Raw genomic sequence first — 20,702 nt, 5'->3', positions numbered from 1 at the left:
ATAACAAATAAACAAAAAGTAGAATTTTAAAGCAGGTTATTTTTATAAATCATTTGTACTACAAAGTAACAAAACGGGAAGATGAGACAAAAGAAATTGCGTACTTTTGTATCTGGCAGTTGGAAAACTCTTAGGATGGTGGTTAGGATCTGCCTTGTTAAATAATTCAGTATCCCCATCCTTTTTTCACAAAATTCTGTTTCATAAAGGCAAACCCTTTAGAAAACTTCCATCAGATACCTCCTTTTCTGTCACCAAACTGCTATCAATAGCTAATGCTCCAAAGAAGAGTCTGATAAAGGGATTATTCCAAAAGTTCAAGAAAACATTTTCAGATATCTCAGATACTCTAGTCTTATAAAAGTCATTTTTATTAATATATTTAAGAAAGTAAGAAAGAACTGTGATTATTAAAATTAATTTTGTCAGCTAAAACTTAGCTCAAAATTCTGCCACCAGACATGAGATGGTGCCCCATCTTAAACAATATGACTGCACCCCTAGAAAAGTGAGCTCTTTTTAAGTGCTTAAAGCCAAGGGGATTGGTTCATTTCAACAACTGCATCTTTTTTTTTTTTTAATCTGAAACCCAGGAATTGTGTGCATGCTTTATATTAGCAAAATAAAGGGCCCAGCCCTTTAGCTTTTTGAACCTTATCTGCTTTCAAAACTTTTTTATTTAAAAAATATTTCTTCAAACTAGGGAAAAACCTGATTTCTTATATTTAGGCAAAAGGTCCCAGCCATTAGGGATGAGATTACCTCAAAGAAAATTCACATAACAGATCTTTCCTTATAGCCATCATTAGCCCATGTATTTTTCATAATGAACAATGCAGCAACAAATGCAAAATGCTTACAGCATTAAATCACATTCCCAAAGTGAATAGTTTATATAACATAATAAATTTTTCACATGATAATATCATATAAATATGCATCAGTCAAAATATGCATGTTTCAGTTAATCATGAAAAGTTTGTACCACCTCTTTAGGATTTAATTAAGCAAAATATTTAGGACATTTTCTTTCCAATCAAATGTTCAAAGAGCTATAGAACATTATTCTACTTTACACCCCAGAAGGAGAAATTTAGATTAATTACTCTGAGATAAAATCAAAATTGTATTTATTTATCATAGTGCAGAGAAGTATGAAGTCAAGCATTTCTGGAATGCCTTGTTGAAGCTGTTTGAGAGACTGCTTTATCTGGTGACTTAAAAATAAGGATGGCCATTCTACGGGCATTTTAATTGGCTATGAACATGCATACTAGCTTACCTGACCAGAGCCCAAATAAAATCAGGAGGGCCTTAACGGACCCCAAGTGATTAAACTGTAGATTTACCACCCCTCTGTAACTTTCATGGGAATCCAAGACTGAGGAAAAAAGTGTGAAAGTATCTGCTGGTGATGTTTCTCTCTTCCAACAGTTCCTAGAATGCACATGTCCAGATAATCATTTCAAGACTTGAATTATATGAGACAAGCTGCAAGACAATCTAAAGTGATTCCTGTGTGTTCTCCACGCCATGAGATGAAGCACAGGTAACACTCTATCAATCTATTTGTTGAAGAAGCTGTATTTAAGAACAGAATAAAGATATGGCCCGAAAGGCAGGCAAAAAACTAAGATTAAAGTTTGCTTTCTCTGCAGCCCTTCTTGGAATAATTGAATTCCAAAAACTTTAAGGCAGTCTGATTTAAAAGTCTCTATAGAGACTCTAATTTAAGAGTCCTTTAGAAGCTTCTGTACAATTCCCTGTGCTCCAGAAATAAACATAAGGGAGACCCAGAGAAAATCTGGACCACTGAGTCAAAAGGAAAATAATGATAGTTAGCCATTATTTACTATTTAATAGGTGCCAGGTACAGTGCTAAATTCTTTAAATCCATCACTTAATCTTAATCACAGCCACTACCCCGCAAGCAGGCACTCACATTATCCCCATTGTGCAGATGGGGAAAGTGAGGTTTAGAGATTAAGTGATTTGCTCCAAACCACACAGCCAGTACAAACCAAAGCCAAGATGAAGACCAGGGCATCTGATTCTAGAGCCCAAGCTCTTGACCACTACACCTTAGAGACCACAGCCTTTCTAAATGGGTGAGATTATACACCATCCACACAGACGTCCCTCCACAAAAAGGACTAAAAGGTGTCACAGACTCTGCTACTTACACAGCACACTGCTCCATGACACACTAATAGACAAAGAAAATGGAATCCAAAAGGTCAAAAAGTCTTTGAGGAGACAGCTGAAGTGTTAATCGATATTTGTTGACTGATTTTTTTAAAAAACAAGTTAAAGGCCCAGAGTGCAAGCCTTTACTTCTTTATGACTATGAGACTTGGATTTGCTGCAAACATTCTGTTTGAACTTTCACCAGCAAGTGCCACTTGAACATTAAATGATGACACAGAACCAATATACCTGGATCTCAGGAAGCAGTCATTCTACTCACAGGCAAGCAATACTCTTCCCAGCTTTTTCTTTTGTAAGGGAGGGCAGTCACAGCAGGACATGAATAAGACTGACTTTCCATGTGGGTGAAGTGGGGAACCACTTACATGTGTAACTTCAAAGATGCCAATAAGAATATCCTAGCTTCAAAAAGTATCCTCAACTGCTCGCAAAAATTTAATTTTACCATTAGAGAGTAATTTCCTGGGCTCAATATTTCTTAAATCCTATTAAAACACAAATTCCCTGAAAGCAAGAAGGCTCGATATGTATTTGTCTATAGTGATTTGTACTTTAAAATGAGTGATTCTTTCTGAAGAACAAGTTTTCACAGAGAGTGAGGAGAAGGGCTAAGGACAGGGCTCCAATGAGAAAAGAGGAGGGCAGAGGTGGGAGAGGCTAGGACAAAAGAAGCCTCTGGTCACTACTCTGCTAATGTCTAGCCCTGGGCATATAGGTAGAGCAAGCTGAGGGCTGCCAAGTAAAGGCAGAGTGGACAGAAAAACTACTGCCTGATCATACCGTAGCACAATGTCAGATATTTCCAGAATGACTTTTAGATGTGAATTTAAAGCACAGTGGAAGTTGAAGGAGGTGGGAGGAATGGCATATCGCTAGGGATCTCTAGAAAAGAAAAGCAACAGGCGGATCCACTTATTACAGCTCAAGGGGGTGACTTTTTGTTAAGCAAATGAGGTAACAAATATATACTCCTTTGTGAACCTAAGTCACTATTATTTGAAAGACATTGTGATGGAGTATGGAGAGATGGAGACAGAGGAAACGGGTGAAAGTATTAATACTGCCCCTTCTAGTTGTGTGATGTGGGCAAGTCACTCAAGGGATAGTAATGCCCACCCTAACTCTAGCTGTGGTGAGGATCAATCGAGAGAAAGTAGGCACATTCTTCATGTAAGTGAGCCTGCCTTAGAAATACTGGCAATTAGAGCCATAAGAAAAGGGTAGGTGTCACAGCAAAGGAAAACATAAACAAGACGAAAAGACAACCCTCAGAATGGGAGAAAATATTTGCAAATGAAGCAACTGACAAAGGATTAATCTCCAAAATTTACAAGCAGCTCATGCAGCTCAATATCAAAAAAACAAACAACCCAATCCAAAAATGGGCAGAAGACCTAAATAGACATTTCTCCAAAGAAGATATACAGACTGCCAACAAACACATGAAAGGATGCTCAACATCACTAATCATTAGAGAAATGCAAATCAAAACTACCATGAGGGGCTTCCCTGGTGGCGCAGTGGTTGAGAGTCCGCCTGCTGACGCAGGGGACACGGGTTCGTGCCCTTGTCCGGGAGGATCCCCCATGCCGCGGAGCAGCTGGGCCCGTGAGCCATGGCCGCTGAGCCTGCGCGTCCGGAGCCTGTGCTCCGCAGCGGGAGAGGCCACAACAGTGAGAGGCCCGCGTACCGAAAAAAAAAAAAAAAAACTACCATGAGGTATCACCTCACACCAGTCAGAATGGCCATCATCAAAAAATCTACAAACAATAAATGCTGGAGAGGGTGTGGAGAAAAGGGAACCCTCTTGCACTGTTGGTGGGAATGTAAATTGATGCAGCCACTATGGAGAACAGTATGGAGGTTCCTTAAAAAACTAAAAATAGGACTACCATACAACCCAGCAATCCCACTACTGGGCATATGCCCTGAGAAAACCATAATTCAGAAAGAGTCCTGTGGGCTTCCCTGGTGGCGCAGTGGTTGAGAGTCCGCCTGCCAATGTAGGGGACACAGGTTCGTGCCCCGGTCTGGGAAGATCCCACATGCCACAGAACAGCTGGGCCCATGAGCCATGGCCGCTGAGCCTGCATGTCCGGAGCCTGTGCTCCACAACGGGAGAGGCCACAACAGTGAGAGGCCCGCGTACCACACACACACAAAAAAAGAGTCCTGTACCACAATGTTCATTGCAGCTCTATTTACAATAGCCAGGACATGGAACCAACCAAAGTGTCCATCGACAGATGAATGGATAAAGAAGACGTGGCACATATACAATGGAATATTACTCAGCCATAAAAAGAAATGAAATTGGGTTATTTGTGGTGAGGTGGATGGACCTAGAGTCTGTCATACAGAGTGAAGTAAGTGAGGAAGAGAAAAACAAATACCGTATACTAACACATATATATATGGAATCTAAAAAAAAAAAAAAAGGTTCTGAAGAACCTAGGGGCAGGACAGGAATAAAGACGCAGATGTAGAGAATGGACTTGAGGACACAGGGAGGGGGAAGGGTAAGCTGGGACGAAGTGAGAGAGTGGCATGGACACATATACACTACCAAATGTAAAATAGATAGCTAGTGCGAAGCAGTTGCATGGCACAGGGAGATCAGCTCGGTGCTTTGTGACCACCTAGAGGGGTGGGGTAGGGAGGGTGGGAGGGAGACGCAAGAGGGAGGAGATATGGGGATGTATGTATATGTATAGCTGATTCACTTTTTTACACAGCAGAAACTAACACACCATGGTAAAGCAATTATACTCCAATAAAGATGTTTAAAAAAAAGGGTAGGTGTCAGCTGTGTGCAATCTGGAGAGGCCCAATGAGCAGGTGCCAGTCTCTTCAATCACATCCCCCACCAATGGATGACATCTGTAGACTCACTAACTCTGAATACAAAGAAAAACCCAGTAATTGGTTAAATTTCAATAATTCAGGCTATTTAAGAATAAAGCCATTAGATTTAATAAAAGCTTCACTTACATTTATTCTTTTTAAAAATTACTTAACTTGAATTAATAGTTGACAGGGTGTTGCCAAATATATCACTGTACTGCCAGATATTCTGTAATTAATAGATGGGAATTCTTTGTAATTATCACATCAACTATCCACACATGGGTGGATCTTTCTACACACCTGAGAAGTTTGCTCTCTTAAGAAATATCATAGTAACAACCGAAAATGTCTGCCACCTTGGTAACTGAACTATCAAAAATTGCCAAAGAATAGAGTCTGAATTAATACAGTTTTATTGCACTTATTTCTCATTAAAAGGAGAGATGCAGTTAAATGATAGCGGGTTCCATACAATTATGATTCTTTATAGTACCTAAAATTATCTCTATTTTTCTTTTGGAAATAGAATTATTTGAAGTGATTTCAAGATTTTAAATAGTCAACACCCCTCTAAATAGAGTAGTACTTAACCCCAAAATAAAATCTAAATTACTATATATAAACTAAAATTTGGTTCCAGTATGTAAAAGGAATGAGCACATATTACACAAAATGACAGGAAAATGATGGAATTTAAAATTAATTTTCAATTTTCTAATGGGAGTTTTCCAGCTGATTTTAAATTTTTTATGTATATGATACATATACATGGGGTGTATATATATGTGTGTGTATATATACATATATATATATATACAGGTCACACACACACACACATATTTGTAAAAGATGTGACTTCAAAATGAATTAAACATTTACATCCAGGTGCAGGTCCCTGTGTTATGTCACTGGTCAAGAATGATGAGTTGACTAGGACATGGCCCTGCTCCCAAGAGAACAGGCAGAAAAGTGTGTGACCCATCATTTGACAGGGAGAATGTGATAAGAGAGGAGTTCAGAAGCCTCTTCCAGCCTAGACAGCACAGCTTGTGAGTTGGGTCTTGAAGGATTTGGAGTGGGAGAAAGTTCAAGAGAAGGAGGGAAAGGACAGAGGACCAGCAGGAGCCAGGAAGTGGCAGACACACTCAAGGATGGGGAAGAGCCCTGCAGCAGCTCAGCTACCACAACTGCATGAAGAGAAAAGTAGGAATTAGACTGGGGCTGGTGGGGCCTGCATGAGGAGTCCCTTGAATATCCTCTTGCTCTGGGGTGGGAGGGGCTCCTCTTCATTCCACAGGTAATGAGGAGCTCCCAAACATTTCTCACAGGACATGACAGGAGCAGAGATGGGCTGAGAAATGTTACCCCAGTAGGGTGGATCAGAATTCAGAAGACTGGACTCTTGTTCCACATCTTAGAAAAAAGCAACATGAGAGCAGCCTCAATGACTCATTCACTTTTGTGTGTTCAGTGACTAGTACATAGCAATGCTTAAGCTATGTTGAATGAATGAATAAAAGGATGGATGGATGGATGGATGGATGGATGGATGGATGGATGCAGAGGAAAGGAGATGAAGTTCTGAACCCATAGAATAACATTTCTAACAGTAGAAATGAAAAGGAAAGGACAGATTTAAGAGTGAGACCTAAACAATCACCAAAATATAAGAATGTAACTCACCCAAATTCAGAGAATTCTTCTACCTGTGTCTCTAGTCAAAGCATACCAGGGAAAAGTCCAAAGATTTCTTTGTGAAAATTGACTCTGTAGTCAAATTCAAAGTGAATTTGCTTTACTTCCAGTGTCCCTTCCTCACTTATTTTCTCAACATTCGAACAAAGAAGGTAATAAAAGGAGAGATCCCATAAAGTCACAAAATAATAATTCTCTCTTGAGTACCATACTGAACTTGGATTCTTTAACAGACACTACTAAGCACATGTGTCTGCAGCTCCCTGACATTAACTTAAATACTTTCACTGATTAGCCAGAGTAGGGACTTCTGATAAGTCTCCTCGACAATCTCACCTCCACGTCTCAGTACTCATTATAGAGAGTTTGTCTTCCCTATGTACCCACCCTAAGAAGCTGGAATAAGAAAGGAAGAGGATAGAACTTAAGAGTAAGGAAAACCCAGAATCCTCTATGCAACATTTCCCAAAATACACCCCCCACAGAACACTAATACTATGGGATACTTAAAGGGGTGTTATTTTTTAAAGATTTCCATGGTCAAATATGTATGGAAAACACTGGGCTAAACAACAAGTTCTTTACTGTAAGACTTTTGGGCTCCACCAATGTGTAATTAGAAATCTTCAAGAGGGAGATAAGAATGGCTGTATTTCACAAATTTGACCAGGGACAGGTATTTTCACAGAGAACCCACAAGACTGGATTTCTAAGGATGTCTCCCTGGGATGTTCTGCTCTACTACCTTACATTAGTGCTGAAGCATGAGCACTTCCATGTGGGCCATTAATTATCAGGAAGGTTTCTCCTCTGTTGCCCAGAATTGGATCCTCCATTGCCAGGAGTTTTGTCTGCACTGGGCAGAAGGACAAGTCCAGCAGCCATGTGGCCAGTGCTGGGTTTGCTGACCAACACCCACCAGCCCTCAATAAACACCACCAGACTGAATAAAGACACCCATGGTCCACTAAGTCCTGTGGTGTCTGCTATAGGCATCATATACAGAGAAGGCAACCCTTTTCCTGGAAAGTCCTACAGAGAAAATGGCAGAAATCAATAATAAGGCAATGGGAGAGTAACACTGCTCTTAATAGACTGGATAATTCATGTTCACTGGCTGGTTGCAATGGAAAAGAAGCTTGAGTAAACTCTTGTCCCCCATCCCTGAGTCCTGGATTTGGCCCCCTGTCCAATCTCAGGTGCCCTGGGACAATGATGGGTTTGCTCTCCACCGGACCTTTCTCTCCTACATGGCTAAAGTCCACACACTGAGTCCCAGCATCTAGCCAACAAATGCACAAATGCACATGATTAGGGACAAGGGAGCAAGGTCAAAAAGTGTACACGAGCACATGCATCACTGCTGGAAAAGCAATTCCAAGACACTGCCCTGCATAGAGGGGCATCATCTCCAAAGAAACACAAATAGCAGCATATTAGGACTAAAGGGTCGAGCTGCTTTATATAGGACTTCAGCACAGGAAAAGTATACCCATTACCCACTATTTATCTGAAGGGCTCATTTCCCCTTCTGAAATCTGGCTGTCCCATTAATTACACTTAATGGGCCCTGCAGTGGTTGACAAATCTCCCCAGAGGGGAAACCTTAATTGTAGACAAAGGATTCATTTATTTACTCTACTTTGTGCTAGGCGCTATACTAGGGCCTGCAAATACGCTGGCAAACAAGACAGACACGATCTCAATCCTCAAGGAGGTTTCCATGACTGCCCCTAGCATAAAATGCCAACATGCAGTAGAAAAGGACCGTGGGAAAACCAGGCCTGCTCCCAGGGCTCTGTCACCACTGGGGGTGTCACAGGAGCCAGGTGTTCTTGGTGACCACAAAGCAGGTATAAGCAGCCCCACTGTGACTGACCAGCACACCAAGTCCCACCTCTCAGCATTCCAGGTAGTTCTACTAAGCAGCATACCTGCTGGGGCTACCATCCTAGGGGAGGGGAACTGACAGGCTAGAGACCAGGGGGTCAAAGGGACACATGGGGAGGGTAAAGCCTTTGCATCAAGCACCACTGTCTCCTCCTCAGCCCCTCCTCTTCAGTCTCCTTCAGCAGACTGAAGAATGGGAAGAACTTCACTCAACTAAATTTGTTAAAAGAACCAAGATGAACCTGCTGGAACACTGTCAAAAAGATAATTTACTCAGCTCTTCACCTTCCCATCTTAAAATATTCATTTAGATTTCTTGAATGAGAATGATGAATGATTGAGGGGCTCTCTGAAGGGGCCCCATGCCAATCCCTACTTGGGAATGTGATGGGACATCACGTGCCAGAACAGCCCCACTATGGGAAAGGGGGAGGGTCACACCCACTGAAACCTTTCAGAGTCCTAGCTTCTCTCTGCATAGTCCCCTTGGGCCATAGTATTTATGCACTCCTGTGACTCCAGCTACCATCCATAAGATGAAGATTTCCAAATCAACACAGTTACTTCTCAGTTTATTTCCAACTGCCTCCCAGCATCTTAACCTGTCATGTCCAAAGCTACATACACACCTTTCCCCTAACCTGTCCCTTCACTGTGTTTCCCATCTCAGTTCCTGGCCCATGCAGTCATGCAGTTACCCGCTAGCAGAAATCTGGTATCTTTCCTGCCCCTTTCACCTCCCACATTCTGATTAATCACCAGGTCCTCCTAAATATTTTTATAATATTGCATTCATTCATTCAATTACTATTTACCCAGTCTCATTGCATACCAGGCATTACTCTAGGCTATACAAGACCCGTCCTCATGGAGTTTACTGCTGTCCGTTCCAGTGAAGCCACCGACACCTCTCACCCGTACTACAGGTGGCCTCCCATTTCACTCCCATCTAGCTCATTCCCTCCACTCTGGAGGTGAGGAATTCTTGTGAAGCACAAGTCTGATCACTGCTCTCACCTGCCCAAAACCCTCCAGTGGCATCCACTGCCCTCCAGAAGTTGGAACTCCTCAGCATGGCCTCTCCATGGCTCCCAGGACGAGACCAGTCTCACAGCTTGTCTACTCTCGGGCCTGTGGCTTCTTTTGCTTTCCTTGAGGCTCTCTCCTCTGAGTCTTTCCATGTGCTGCTTCCTCTCTCGACCACAGCCTCAAAATCCTTGACCAATTCAGTCCTATTGCTCCTCCATATCTTAAACCTCCTCCTATGGAAGCCTTTCCTGACCCTGAACCTGGTCAGATCCCAAAGCACCCTGGACTTGATCATCAACACACTTCATTGAGATTTCTTTTTAATGTCTGTCTTTTCCACCAGACTGTGAGCTAGTTAAGACAGGGACCATATCTATCTTATTCACTAGAATGAAATGTCTGACTTTGGGCCTCAGCATAAGGAGAAGAAAAAGCAGAATCCTTACTACATGTACCTTGGGTGGTTGGATGTCCAGGGCGGGAGCAGGGGGTGGGGGAGGAAGCCAAGGGCACCATCTAATCACTCAGAACAAAGTTGCCTTAGAGGGAAACACCAGTGAAAAGCCCCAGAACAGAATGCAATCGTTATTTCCACTCTCCTTGGCCAAGTCCATGAACTAAGTCTTCTCAATTTAACAAGAACTTCGAGAAGTCAGCATTGGGAATGTCCCTAGAATAACATGAGTTACCAACTTCACCATCACTCCCTTCTCTTAACCAAACTTTGCTTATACCTTCAAATAATTAATTGCAAACAGTTCAGTCAAGTCTAAGTTAATTCCAGAAACACATCCACCCTTTACAAGCAAAGGGAAGTACAGCTGACATTTCCTATTATTTCCTATTAGCATCTTAGCTCTTTGGTGATCTGGGGCAGAGTGTTCTAAAATCCTAGCTAGGTCATACCCCCAAAAAGAGTTTATAGAATGCCAAGAAAAGTTCTAGGCTGCCTCATGGATCACAGAGGTGTGTGATTTAGAATCCATGTTTAGATGGTGTCCCTACTTCTGCCATGAAAGCAACTCAGTGACCTTGAGAAGGTCATTTACTCTCTCCAGCCTCATTTTCCTCATCTGTAAAAGAGGAGATTTAGCTAGATGATCTCCTAGTCCCTTCTAACTAAAAATCTAGGACTCTAAATCTCTCAAAATAACAAGATACATTTAAAGGAGGGCAGCCAAGGGGTAATCTTTTTCCTTTCTTTTTTTTCTTGAACCCCTCACTTAATTTCCTTCCTTTTTTCTCCTTCTGTATGGCCACCACTATTGTCCCTTGCCCTTACCACAAGAGGCTTAGAAAATTCTTTGGCTGATGGGACAATTTTAGAAGTGGACCTTTCTAAGCTCTCCAATATTTGCACCACCACAAATCTAGTACCCTCTTTTTAATCCTCTATTATATATTTATGCTTCACTTTAAAGGGACAAACATGAATGTTTATAAAATTCTAACTTTTTATATTATTTTCCATTAATTTCTGATCTTTCAGTGTGGACTTCCACACACATGGTATTTTATGCTGAGTTTCCCAGAAAACAGAATCTGAGACAAAGATCTGCATGCAGCTGGTTTACTGGGCGTGTGATTCCAGGAAGTAGGGTGGGGGGGCGATAAGGGGAATGAACCTGGGGAGGATGAAGAGCCAATGTAACAATGTGATACTAAGTTGGCCACTATTAAGGAAAACTGGTATTCAATCGTAAAGAACAATCTTTGGAGTATGTGACATACATTTCATAACTCTTTACCCAGGGGACAAAAAGGAGAAAGAATTTATTCATCACATCTATGCCCCATTGACCTAGTGTGTTAATTCCCTTATATTTCTGGTTTGCATTTGTGGGCATGCAGCCAAAAAGATTTACATGAAAATCGTGCTGCCGTATCAGGGAAGTCCCAGAGCAAGAAGCTAGGGACATATGCCACAAGCATGAGGAAAGGTCCTTTCAGAATGCACAGGCCTAAGCTATCAAAGTACTATAGCAGTCACTATGGGGCCAAGAGGATCTGGGGTGGCACATAAGAGGTGTCCCATACTCAGAGTTGTCATCACTATAGAGCCTGGTTTCTCAACCATGGCACTATGGACATTTTCAGCCAGATAATTCCTTGTGTGGGACTGTCCTGTGCATTGTAGGAGGTTTAGCAGCATCCCTGGCTTCTACTCACTACACACCAGTACCACCCCCTCTCCCAGCTGTGACAACCAAAAATATCTCCAGATATTGCCCAATGTCCCCGGGGGGGGGGAGCAAATTTACCCCCTGATAAGAACCACTGGTGTAGAGTAATGTGTATCCTACTTTTGTCACTCACCCAGTGCCCCTTCATTTCTCTCCACTTTACACGGTATCAAAAGCAGCTCTCAAGTAGACCACTGTGAGAGATATTTATGCCTCATGCCTATAACTTAATTTTTAGGCTTCTTGATCTAGAATGTTCTTTGTAAAATGATTTAATTATTTAATTTCCTTACTACTCAGGAAATGTAGGACTACTCAGGTTTTCTATTTATTCTTGTGCCTGTTTTGGTAAATTAAATTCGACATAATGTGACTTCTCTTTTGCAGAAATTCTGGGAATTACTTCCAGTGATCACAACTTATGTATAACATCAAAAATGATTAGGTTTAATAACATACGGGTGATACAGTCTTTTTATATACTAATATTTCACCTTTCTAGCACTTTCTCTAAATTTTATTTTTTAAATTAATTTTAATTGGAGTATAGTTGATTTACAATGTTGTGTTAGTTTCTGCTGTACAGCAAAGTGAATCAGTTATACATATACATATATCTACCCTTTTTAAGATTATTTTCCCATATAGGTCATTACAGAGTATTGAGTAGAGTTCCCTCTACTATACAGTAGGTTCTTACTAGTTACATATTTATTGTATGTAGTAGTATGTATATGTCAATCCCAATCTCCCAACTTATCCCTCCCTCCTCTTTCCCCTTGGTAACCATAAGTTTGTTTTCTACATCTGTGACTCTTTCAGAGTAAAAATTAACAATCACTGAAAGTTGTCCTAAGTAGCATAAATCTTCCATCAGAATTTCAGCTTCTGTAACTACACACATAGGTAATTGGCTTTATATATATTCAATCAATTAACAAATACATATTAGGACATATTAAAATAGACCCTTTCAAATATTAAATCATCTAGGCATTTCACTATACAAGTCACAAAACCAAGATGTTATAAATGTAGGGAAATTACAGATTACCTTAGTTAACTACATCATTTTTCAGACAAGGAAACTGAGGCTCAGAAAGGCTAAGTGGCTTATCCAAGATTAGACAGCCAATAAATGGCTGAGCTGGCATTAACAGTCCAGGTCTCCTGGTTCTTATTCTGGTGGTCTTTCCACCACATCATGCTACCATTCAAACTACACATTCCATTTGGCATTACGAATGACTGAACATACTGAAATTTGACTTACACCTTTTCAAGGCCCCTTGATTGTATAAGGAAAGATAAAACAGGACCCATGTCATAGCAGCTAACATTTTAAGGCTTCATTTTGTGTCTTTTGTATCACTTTGAATTTCAAATGACTATCTCTAGCTTACATTCTGTTTCAGATGCCATTTCTCCCCAACTGTACAAACATCACAGTTCCTGAGTATCTGCCTATAGACTTTCTGCTACTCCACTTCAACTGCCCTTCTACTCCCACCATGCACCTTCCAAATGCTGTTAAATTATTTCATACTTTCCAAAGTCAAAATAGAATAATGTTTTGGGGATTCCCAGGTGGTGCAGTGGTTGAGAGTCTGCCTGCCGATGCAGGGGACACGGGTTCGTGCCCCGGTCCGGGAGGATCCCACATGCCGCGGAGCGGCTGGGCCCGTGAGCCATGGCCGCTGAGTCTGAGCGTCCAGAGCCTGTGCTCCGCAACGGGAGAGGCCACAACAGTGAGAGGCCCGCGTACCGCAAAAAAAAAAAGAAGAATGTTTTGATTATATATCAAGTACACTGTAAGTTCTTGGTGATCGGGATGATATATATATTTGTATCATATACATATATATAATTTGTATTTATATTGTATATATTTGTATTATCTCGTATAATGTAAAGAACATTCAGTAAATACCTTATTGACTAAAAGACTGACACAGTGTTTTGGAAAATCAAGTGGTAGGAATCTGGGTTATGGAGACATTGTGCCTAAGTTCAGCTACCAGCTCGGCCACTTATTAACCTGTGTGACCTCAGGCAAGTTGCTTAACTTTTCTGGGTCTCAGTTTCCTCATTTGTAAAACAAGGTTAATAATAGCATCCACACAGAGTCTTTCTGAAAATTAGATGAGATAATCTATTACACAATGCCTAGCCCATAATAAGTGCTCAAAAAATATTAACTTGATGAGATTATATCAATACTGTTATTAACTACTCCTCTTCCTGTCATTCACTATAATTCCTCCTGTCCTCGTCCTAAGCGGTTTGGAAAAATCTCCAAATCTGAGGGTTCAGTGAACCTCTTCTTTTTATTGAGAAATGTATCTACTACATAAATAGTAAGTCATCCAAATCCCATTAACTCTAGGTAATTTTATTTAATAATCATATTTTAAAAGTTGGACAAATAAATAAATGGCAAAGCAATTTTTATTAAATCCTGTTTTCTCAATGGCTATTTGGAATACAGCATTCATATGCAAGCTCCAAGAATATTGAATAACAGATAAAATAAATAATGATCATAATGCAAACCACATTCTGATTCCCACTTCCCTGCAAGTACAACTCCATGTAAGAATTACAAGAGCCAAAAAGTAACATGCTTATTAACTGTGGGCTACTCAGCTATACACATAGAGCTTAGCAGATCACGTGAATGTTTCCATATTCTCAATTAAGCTAATGGTTCCTTAGAGCCCAGTTCTTATAACCCCTTAAGAATTTCAAGATTTGCCTGAAAAAATATATCACATTTCCATGACTATGACTGAACACAAATTTGGAAAGCTCACTGAAAGAAAACCATCCTGGAAGACAGGAAATGGTCATTGTTTTCCAAGAAAGGCAAGACGCTCCTGCACAAAGGAAATCAAGCTGGTCTTAGAAGCTTAATCTCATGTCCCTCCACATAAACCTGTGTGAGCTGTGTGGATGGACCCTGCCTTTCACTTCACACACGGGAACATACTGGGGAATAAGAATAAGGTCACTTACCATTTGAGGTAAGAGACATTTTATTCAAAATTGCCATATAAATGCATCCAGAGAAGTATATTCCCTCCTTTTTTCATATTTCATTTTATTTTAAAGTATTCAGAGATTTAGAGGGATTCTGGACTTATGATAGGCAAGTTATAAGCCTCTGGAAAAACCTGACAAAAGACTCAGATCTAAAATATTGTTTCCTAGATACACAGTGTTTTCTGCAACTGGGCTCAGTGAAACTTTCACTAGCAAAGTCTTTGCATTTCATCTTTACCTTATGAACAAAAACAAACTGCACTAATTGTTTTACTGATTTTTTAAAGTCTTGGGAGCAAAATGTTGTTCATGGAGCAAGTCTAAGAGCAGGAGATAAAAAATCCTGGTTCAAGTCCCAGCTGGTTACTTTAACCAGAACCCAAGCTTGCCCAACCACTGCAGAGGGCTGATGTCTGCTCAGTGGAACTGGGTGCTATTACACTTGTAAAGCAATAAAGACCAATATATGGTCTTTGTAAAAAAAAAAAAAAAAGGATTTAAAATTCATTTTGAATGGCTTTGCTTCAATAGTCAAACTTGCGTGGGAGCAGTGCAGGCCTAAGTATTCTGATGGAGACTCACTGTCGTACAGCTCTTCCAATCCATGCTGGAAGCCCTTTACTGATACAACCCTCTCTGAATGAAGTCCCAAAGGATTGAACCCATATTAAAATCTCTAATATGAGAAGAATTACAGCAAGGTTACAATGTAATTAACCTGAGTTATCTTTCAAAACTCTTGCTGATATATATTCTGCCACTTCAGACTATGCTCACGCCGTGGTTTTTTAAATTAGCAAAGAAGGAGGTTTTCATATTCATTCTAACTAGAAGGATAAAGGAATGTTTGTATAAAAAGAGAATAGGTTGATACTTTCTATTATTTTCTAATATTATTCTAATCATTATATTCTTATAGTTTTTTTAAAATGGTGACTCTATATGGCAAAACCTTATTCTGTCCACTACAGAAAAGTCTGTGATTCTTATTTAAAGATCATGGCGATTCCCTTCATTTGAGGGAAAAGAAAAAAGTAAAAGCAGGGCTATTATTCTGTGTTTATAACAAGTCTGTTACCATAGTAACGACTGTGATGTCACAAACCCTACACCAAGGGCCAGATTCTGTCTCTGAACGGGGAAGGGCAGCTGAGCCTTGGAAATCGGATGCAATTGGATGCAAACATGTGCAGCAGAATCAGGGTCAATGCTTGTAATCACCAAGGCGCAAGAACTTCCCCTTCTCGGAAGAAAAAGGGTGCAGGAACAGAAAAGCAATCCCCCAGGCCCAGAAATAAGCTACCCCCACAGTTCTGTCTGCAGCTGTGCAAAAGGAGAGTGGAAATCCAAGCGAGTGTGGTATCACCATGTTCCCAATCACGAGTATTCCATTGGGCCCACTGGCTGCCAAATGTGGATGGGATCCAGTGGTGAGCCTGCCTGAACACATGGAACACTCTCTGGAACTAGTGCCTGACCAGATGGAGCCTTCTGGTACCTCGAAGCAGGAGCAACTTGCTTCATGATGGCAAGACTTTAAAACCAAGCTGGGGGGTTACCACTGCTGGTCATCCTGGTTCACAGAACCACAGATGCTTAGAGTTAGAGAACTCATCAAGTCTCCCAAAAGATGTGGACTTGAAAAAAATAACCTTTTGCAGGAACAAGTTGTATCCCCTGTCACTAAGGAATCTGAAGTAGCAGATTAATAAATACTCCTATTCTGATACAGTCTAGGGAAGTTTCGTATATATACGCTGACAAGGCAACTTTATACTAAAAAGAATATCGGATTAGGAGTCAGAAGACCTTAGTACTAGTCTTGACTCAAGTACTTAGAAGCCACCTGACCTTGAGAAAGCCATTTAACCTATTTGAGCTTCAGTTCTTTATTTAATAATATCTCAAATGCTATTTCCCAGGGTTATTGTAAAGATCAAATTAAATAAAATAATAAAATCTGAATGAGTTTCATAACTGTAAAGGGTTTAATACAAACATAAGGTATTATTAGCATTTTCACATAGCCGGTTTACAGTATAACAGGAATAATTTGAAGGCTAATGGTTATTTTCTTTCCAGGAATCCAGAGCATACATACAATCCTCTTCTTCCCTATCCCGAGAAGTAGACACTTGCACGATACAGTTAACTCTGAATTATTCAGGGGTTGATTACCAAGGGGCCTTTTGTTCCCAGCCATCGTATGATTTATTAGTTTCCCTCAGAAATGCCCCATTAACCTATATATGGCTAGACCATTGACAGAGTGTCCCTCAACTTGATTACCTTGAATAACAACTCTGGTAAACATTTTAGGAAAAGGAAAAATTGAAATGATTAACTAGATGGGAGTTTTTGGATAATTTGTGAACTTTACACTTATCTATGGATAAGTACTCACATCACTGTCACAGAGGCTATGGTCATGGTCAGACAGACTGAGACTAATCCAAACAAGATCCTAGCACTTTCCCAGTGAACAACAAAGTAGCCTGTACTATCTTCTGCATGTGCAATAGGAATTTGAATATCAGTCATTCATTCATTTATTCAACAAACACTGGTGGAGTGCCTATTATGTGCCAGAGCTCACCACATACCCTGAAAACCTCACTATTTTCCTGCCCTGTCACTGTCCCTTCCTCACGATATTACACAGAGCACCTTGACAAATCTCATAGCCTGACTCTTAGAAACTCTATTCACCTTCCTGTTATTATGAGACTTTTGCCAATCTTACCCTAGTGCTAGAGTCAGCAAGCTATTGTCCCTAAGCCAAACCCTGCCTGCTGCCTTTTTTGTAAATAAAGATTTATTAGAACACAGCCATGCCCATTTGTTTATGTATTATCTATGGCTGCTTTTCTGCTACCACCGCAGAGTTCAGTAGCTGTGACAGAGACGGTAGAGCTCCAAAGCCTAAAATACTATCCGGCCCTTTACAGAAAAAGTTTACTGACCCCTGCACTAGATAACATAACTAAATCAAAATTCATCTCTCCTGTAAGTTTCTGTTTAGGGAATAATAGAGTAAGCTCCTTGAAAGCAGAGAACCTTTGTGTATCTTTTTCGTGTCATATAGAACCCTGGAGTAGGATCGAGTCAAGGTTTAGAGCATATACAGAAAATTAAACATGTCCTTCCCTACATTCTGTTTTCAACAGATGAGTGCCTTGGAGTTCCATGGAAGACAGCATAAAACCACTGGTGTTCAGTTACTCTGGCTTCTAAATCCTCAGAGTTCCTACATCTAAGACTTCCAAGGCTCAATTTTTGGCCTCTATCCTTTGAATATTTATTTCCTGATCTGATGTGGAATTAGAGTTAAATAGGAGCTGTGTGCTTGAATTCCACGTGGCTGGCTCAGCAGGAAACTCCAGGGCAGGTTTTTTGGCATGCCAAACTCATGTTAGCCTCAGCTATGCTAATTTCTAGAGCTGTTTGCTTTGCTCAAATAAATCTTAGAGGGGAATTTGCATTTGGATACACACTTTTTTTTGCACAAATTATGTGCATGATAACTCTAGGGCAGAATAAGGACTGAAAAAAAAAAGAACAAGAGGCATGGTGTTTACTGAATGGTTTTCATGTGGCAAGCACTATGCTGGTGCTTTACCTACATTTTCTCATCTCATGGCCACAACTATCCCATAAGGTGAAACTGTGATCCCCATTTTACAGATGTGGAAATCATATAACTTGTCTACACTCACAGAGCTGGTAAGTGACAAAGCCTGGATTTGAACACAATCTGTCTGAATGTGAAGCCTGTGTTCTTTTCACTTAGTCACACTGTTTTCTTGATACCCTCATCATCACCACTCACCTAAGCCACTGGACATAGTTTCAAACAATGAACCCTACATTTAACAAAAGTAGTCACCCTTCCCTCCAGTTGTCCTATGCAAAATATGTGTTTGACCTTTAGGAGATAAATTTGGGTCCCTCTGCACCATAAAACAATCAACCAAAGGAGAATAGTGGCCTTAGAGAGACAAACTTTATATGATACACAACTTATGTTAGTATTTAGTAGACAAACACGATTACAAGTGATTTTGACAGGTAAATGGATTTTAATGACATATCTGAGGACCTCAGTATGAAAGGACACTTTTGCTGCTAAAATGTCATAGGCCAAGCAAAAGAATGTGCCCATACCATGAAGAAAAATGTTAGTAATATTTAGAAGATGGTACAAATATATCTATAAGCCGAGGAATTTATATCTACAAATATCTTCACTATTTATGGAAACATAACCAAACACTTATCTTCCTTAAAAAAAATACAAGCATTAACTTTAGTGAGTTATCATAAGTACTGCTATTAAAACTCAGTATTTATCATTGTTCAATTCAACATACAGAAAAATAACCAGTGTATCAATTAAGCGTTCTAGCATAATTCTGACATTTTACAGCAAGCCAGATACAATATTACTGAACTTCTTTCTCTGTGTGGAGCATAACTGTAACCTAGCTTGCAATAAGATTTTAAGACTGGCTTAATAAAACAACACCATGCTCAGCCCATTGCCATCTAGCTTAATACACCGCCATCTAATTTTCTGGAAATATAAAAGAACTGATTACATTTTCATGCAAATGAAATTCAGATCTCTATTTTTTTTTAAGCTCTCAAAGAGCTTTGCACAAATTAGGAAGAACTCTGTATGAGATGGGTAACCTAGGTTGTTTCTTAAGTGGATTTATAAGAAGGCACGCTGGGGAACAAGCCTGCCACACACACTTTACAAACTGCCCCTTCCTTCGCAAAACCCCCAGAGGGGACATGATCCTCACTGCACCACCACCCAGCTCAACCATGGTTCCTTTTTTTCTTGCTAACCAGGCAGTATATATCTTATTTTTTAAATTAGTTCATCCTTTTTTATTTTAAACAGATGATTTCAGAGAAGGAAAATAACTTTTTTTGTAGCCAGGGGTAGGAAAAATTTATTGTCAGTTGAAAGTTGACAGCCTAAGCAGTAGTAGATTGGCTTAATAAAACAATACTACTTTAAATAATACATGCACTAACATTTCTTAGCTGCAAAGTCCCTAAAACAGTCTTTTCCAAAATTAACTTAAGCATTTAATAATTACCATAGGACGGTTAAAACAATTTTCTATCAATCATTATCACTGGAAACCCCAGTATTGACTTACCTGCCGGTGGCTTTATGAAAGGTGGCGGAATTAAAGGTACAATAATGGGCACATTGCCATGATCCTTTGACCCTGCAGGTGAGTCACTGAGTCCATTTCCTGTGGCAAGCCCTGAATAGCCTGTGCTTATATTGTATGGTGAAATAACACTGTCCTCAGGTAATTTTGGTTTTGGCAAAGAATTTTCTGTAAAAGAAGAAAATCACATTCAATATGATGAAAGGGCTTACAACCACATTTTCTCAAGTAAAATGGCTATGGAATAAAAATTTTTTCTTGCAAATCTTTAAACACTTTACCAGAGCTCCACAGACCATGCTGGACCTTTTCAGTCGTGTTACCATAAATTTCCAAAGGGCTCCTTTATAATTTGCTCCACTACGATAGCTAACATCTCAACTGTACTGTGGTGATGAATTTTAGCACTGTAAAAGCCCATAGAAAATTGAGAGGCAATTAACCCTTTCCACGTACAAAGTGATATAGAGCAGACATCGCTCTCTGTCTACCAGGGGAGAAGCTTAAAAAGTGCCCCCGTAGCACTGTAACCAGGTCCCACTGTATTGTAAACCTGAGTGATAATATAGTCAAAAGAACCAATGAGAAAGAAGCTGATGATTAGGAAAAAACTGTT

General features: G+C 40.1%; 1 protein-coding gene across 2 annotated transcripts in view; it reads right to left on the bottom strand.

Moving 5' to 3' along the window:
- Positions 1-20,702, bottom strand: part of SOBP (sine oculis binding protein homolog) — a 153,849-nt gene that overhangs the window by 117,713 nt on the left and 15,434 nt on the right. For both annotated transcript variants that reach the window (XM_081251321.1, XM_081251322.1), the window contains exon 3: positions 20,069-20,254. In XM_081251321.1, the coding sequence (XP_081107447.1) occupies positions 20,069-20,254 (186 nt within the window). The remainder of the gene's footprint in view (positions 1-20,068; positions 20,255-20,702) is intronic.

Source organism: Mesoplodon bidens (genome assembly GCF_964165515.1).
Source record: "Mesoplodon bidens genome assembly, chromosome: 12".
Classification (NCBI taxonomy): Eukaryota; Metazoa; Chordata; class Mammalia; order Artiodactyla; family Ziphiidae; genus Mesoplodon; species Mesoplodon bidens.
The sequence above is the reverse complement of the archived record's forward strand: the minus strand, read 5'-3'. Positions and strand labels throughout refer to the sequence as shown.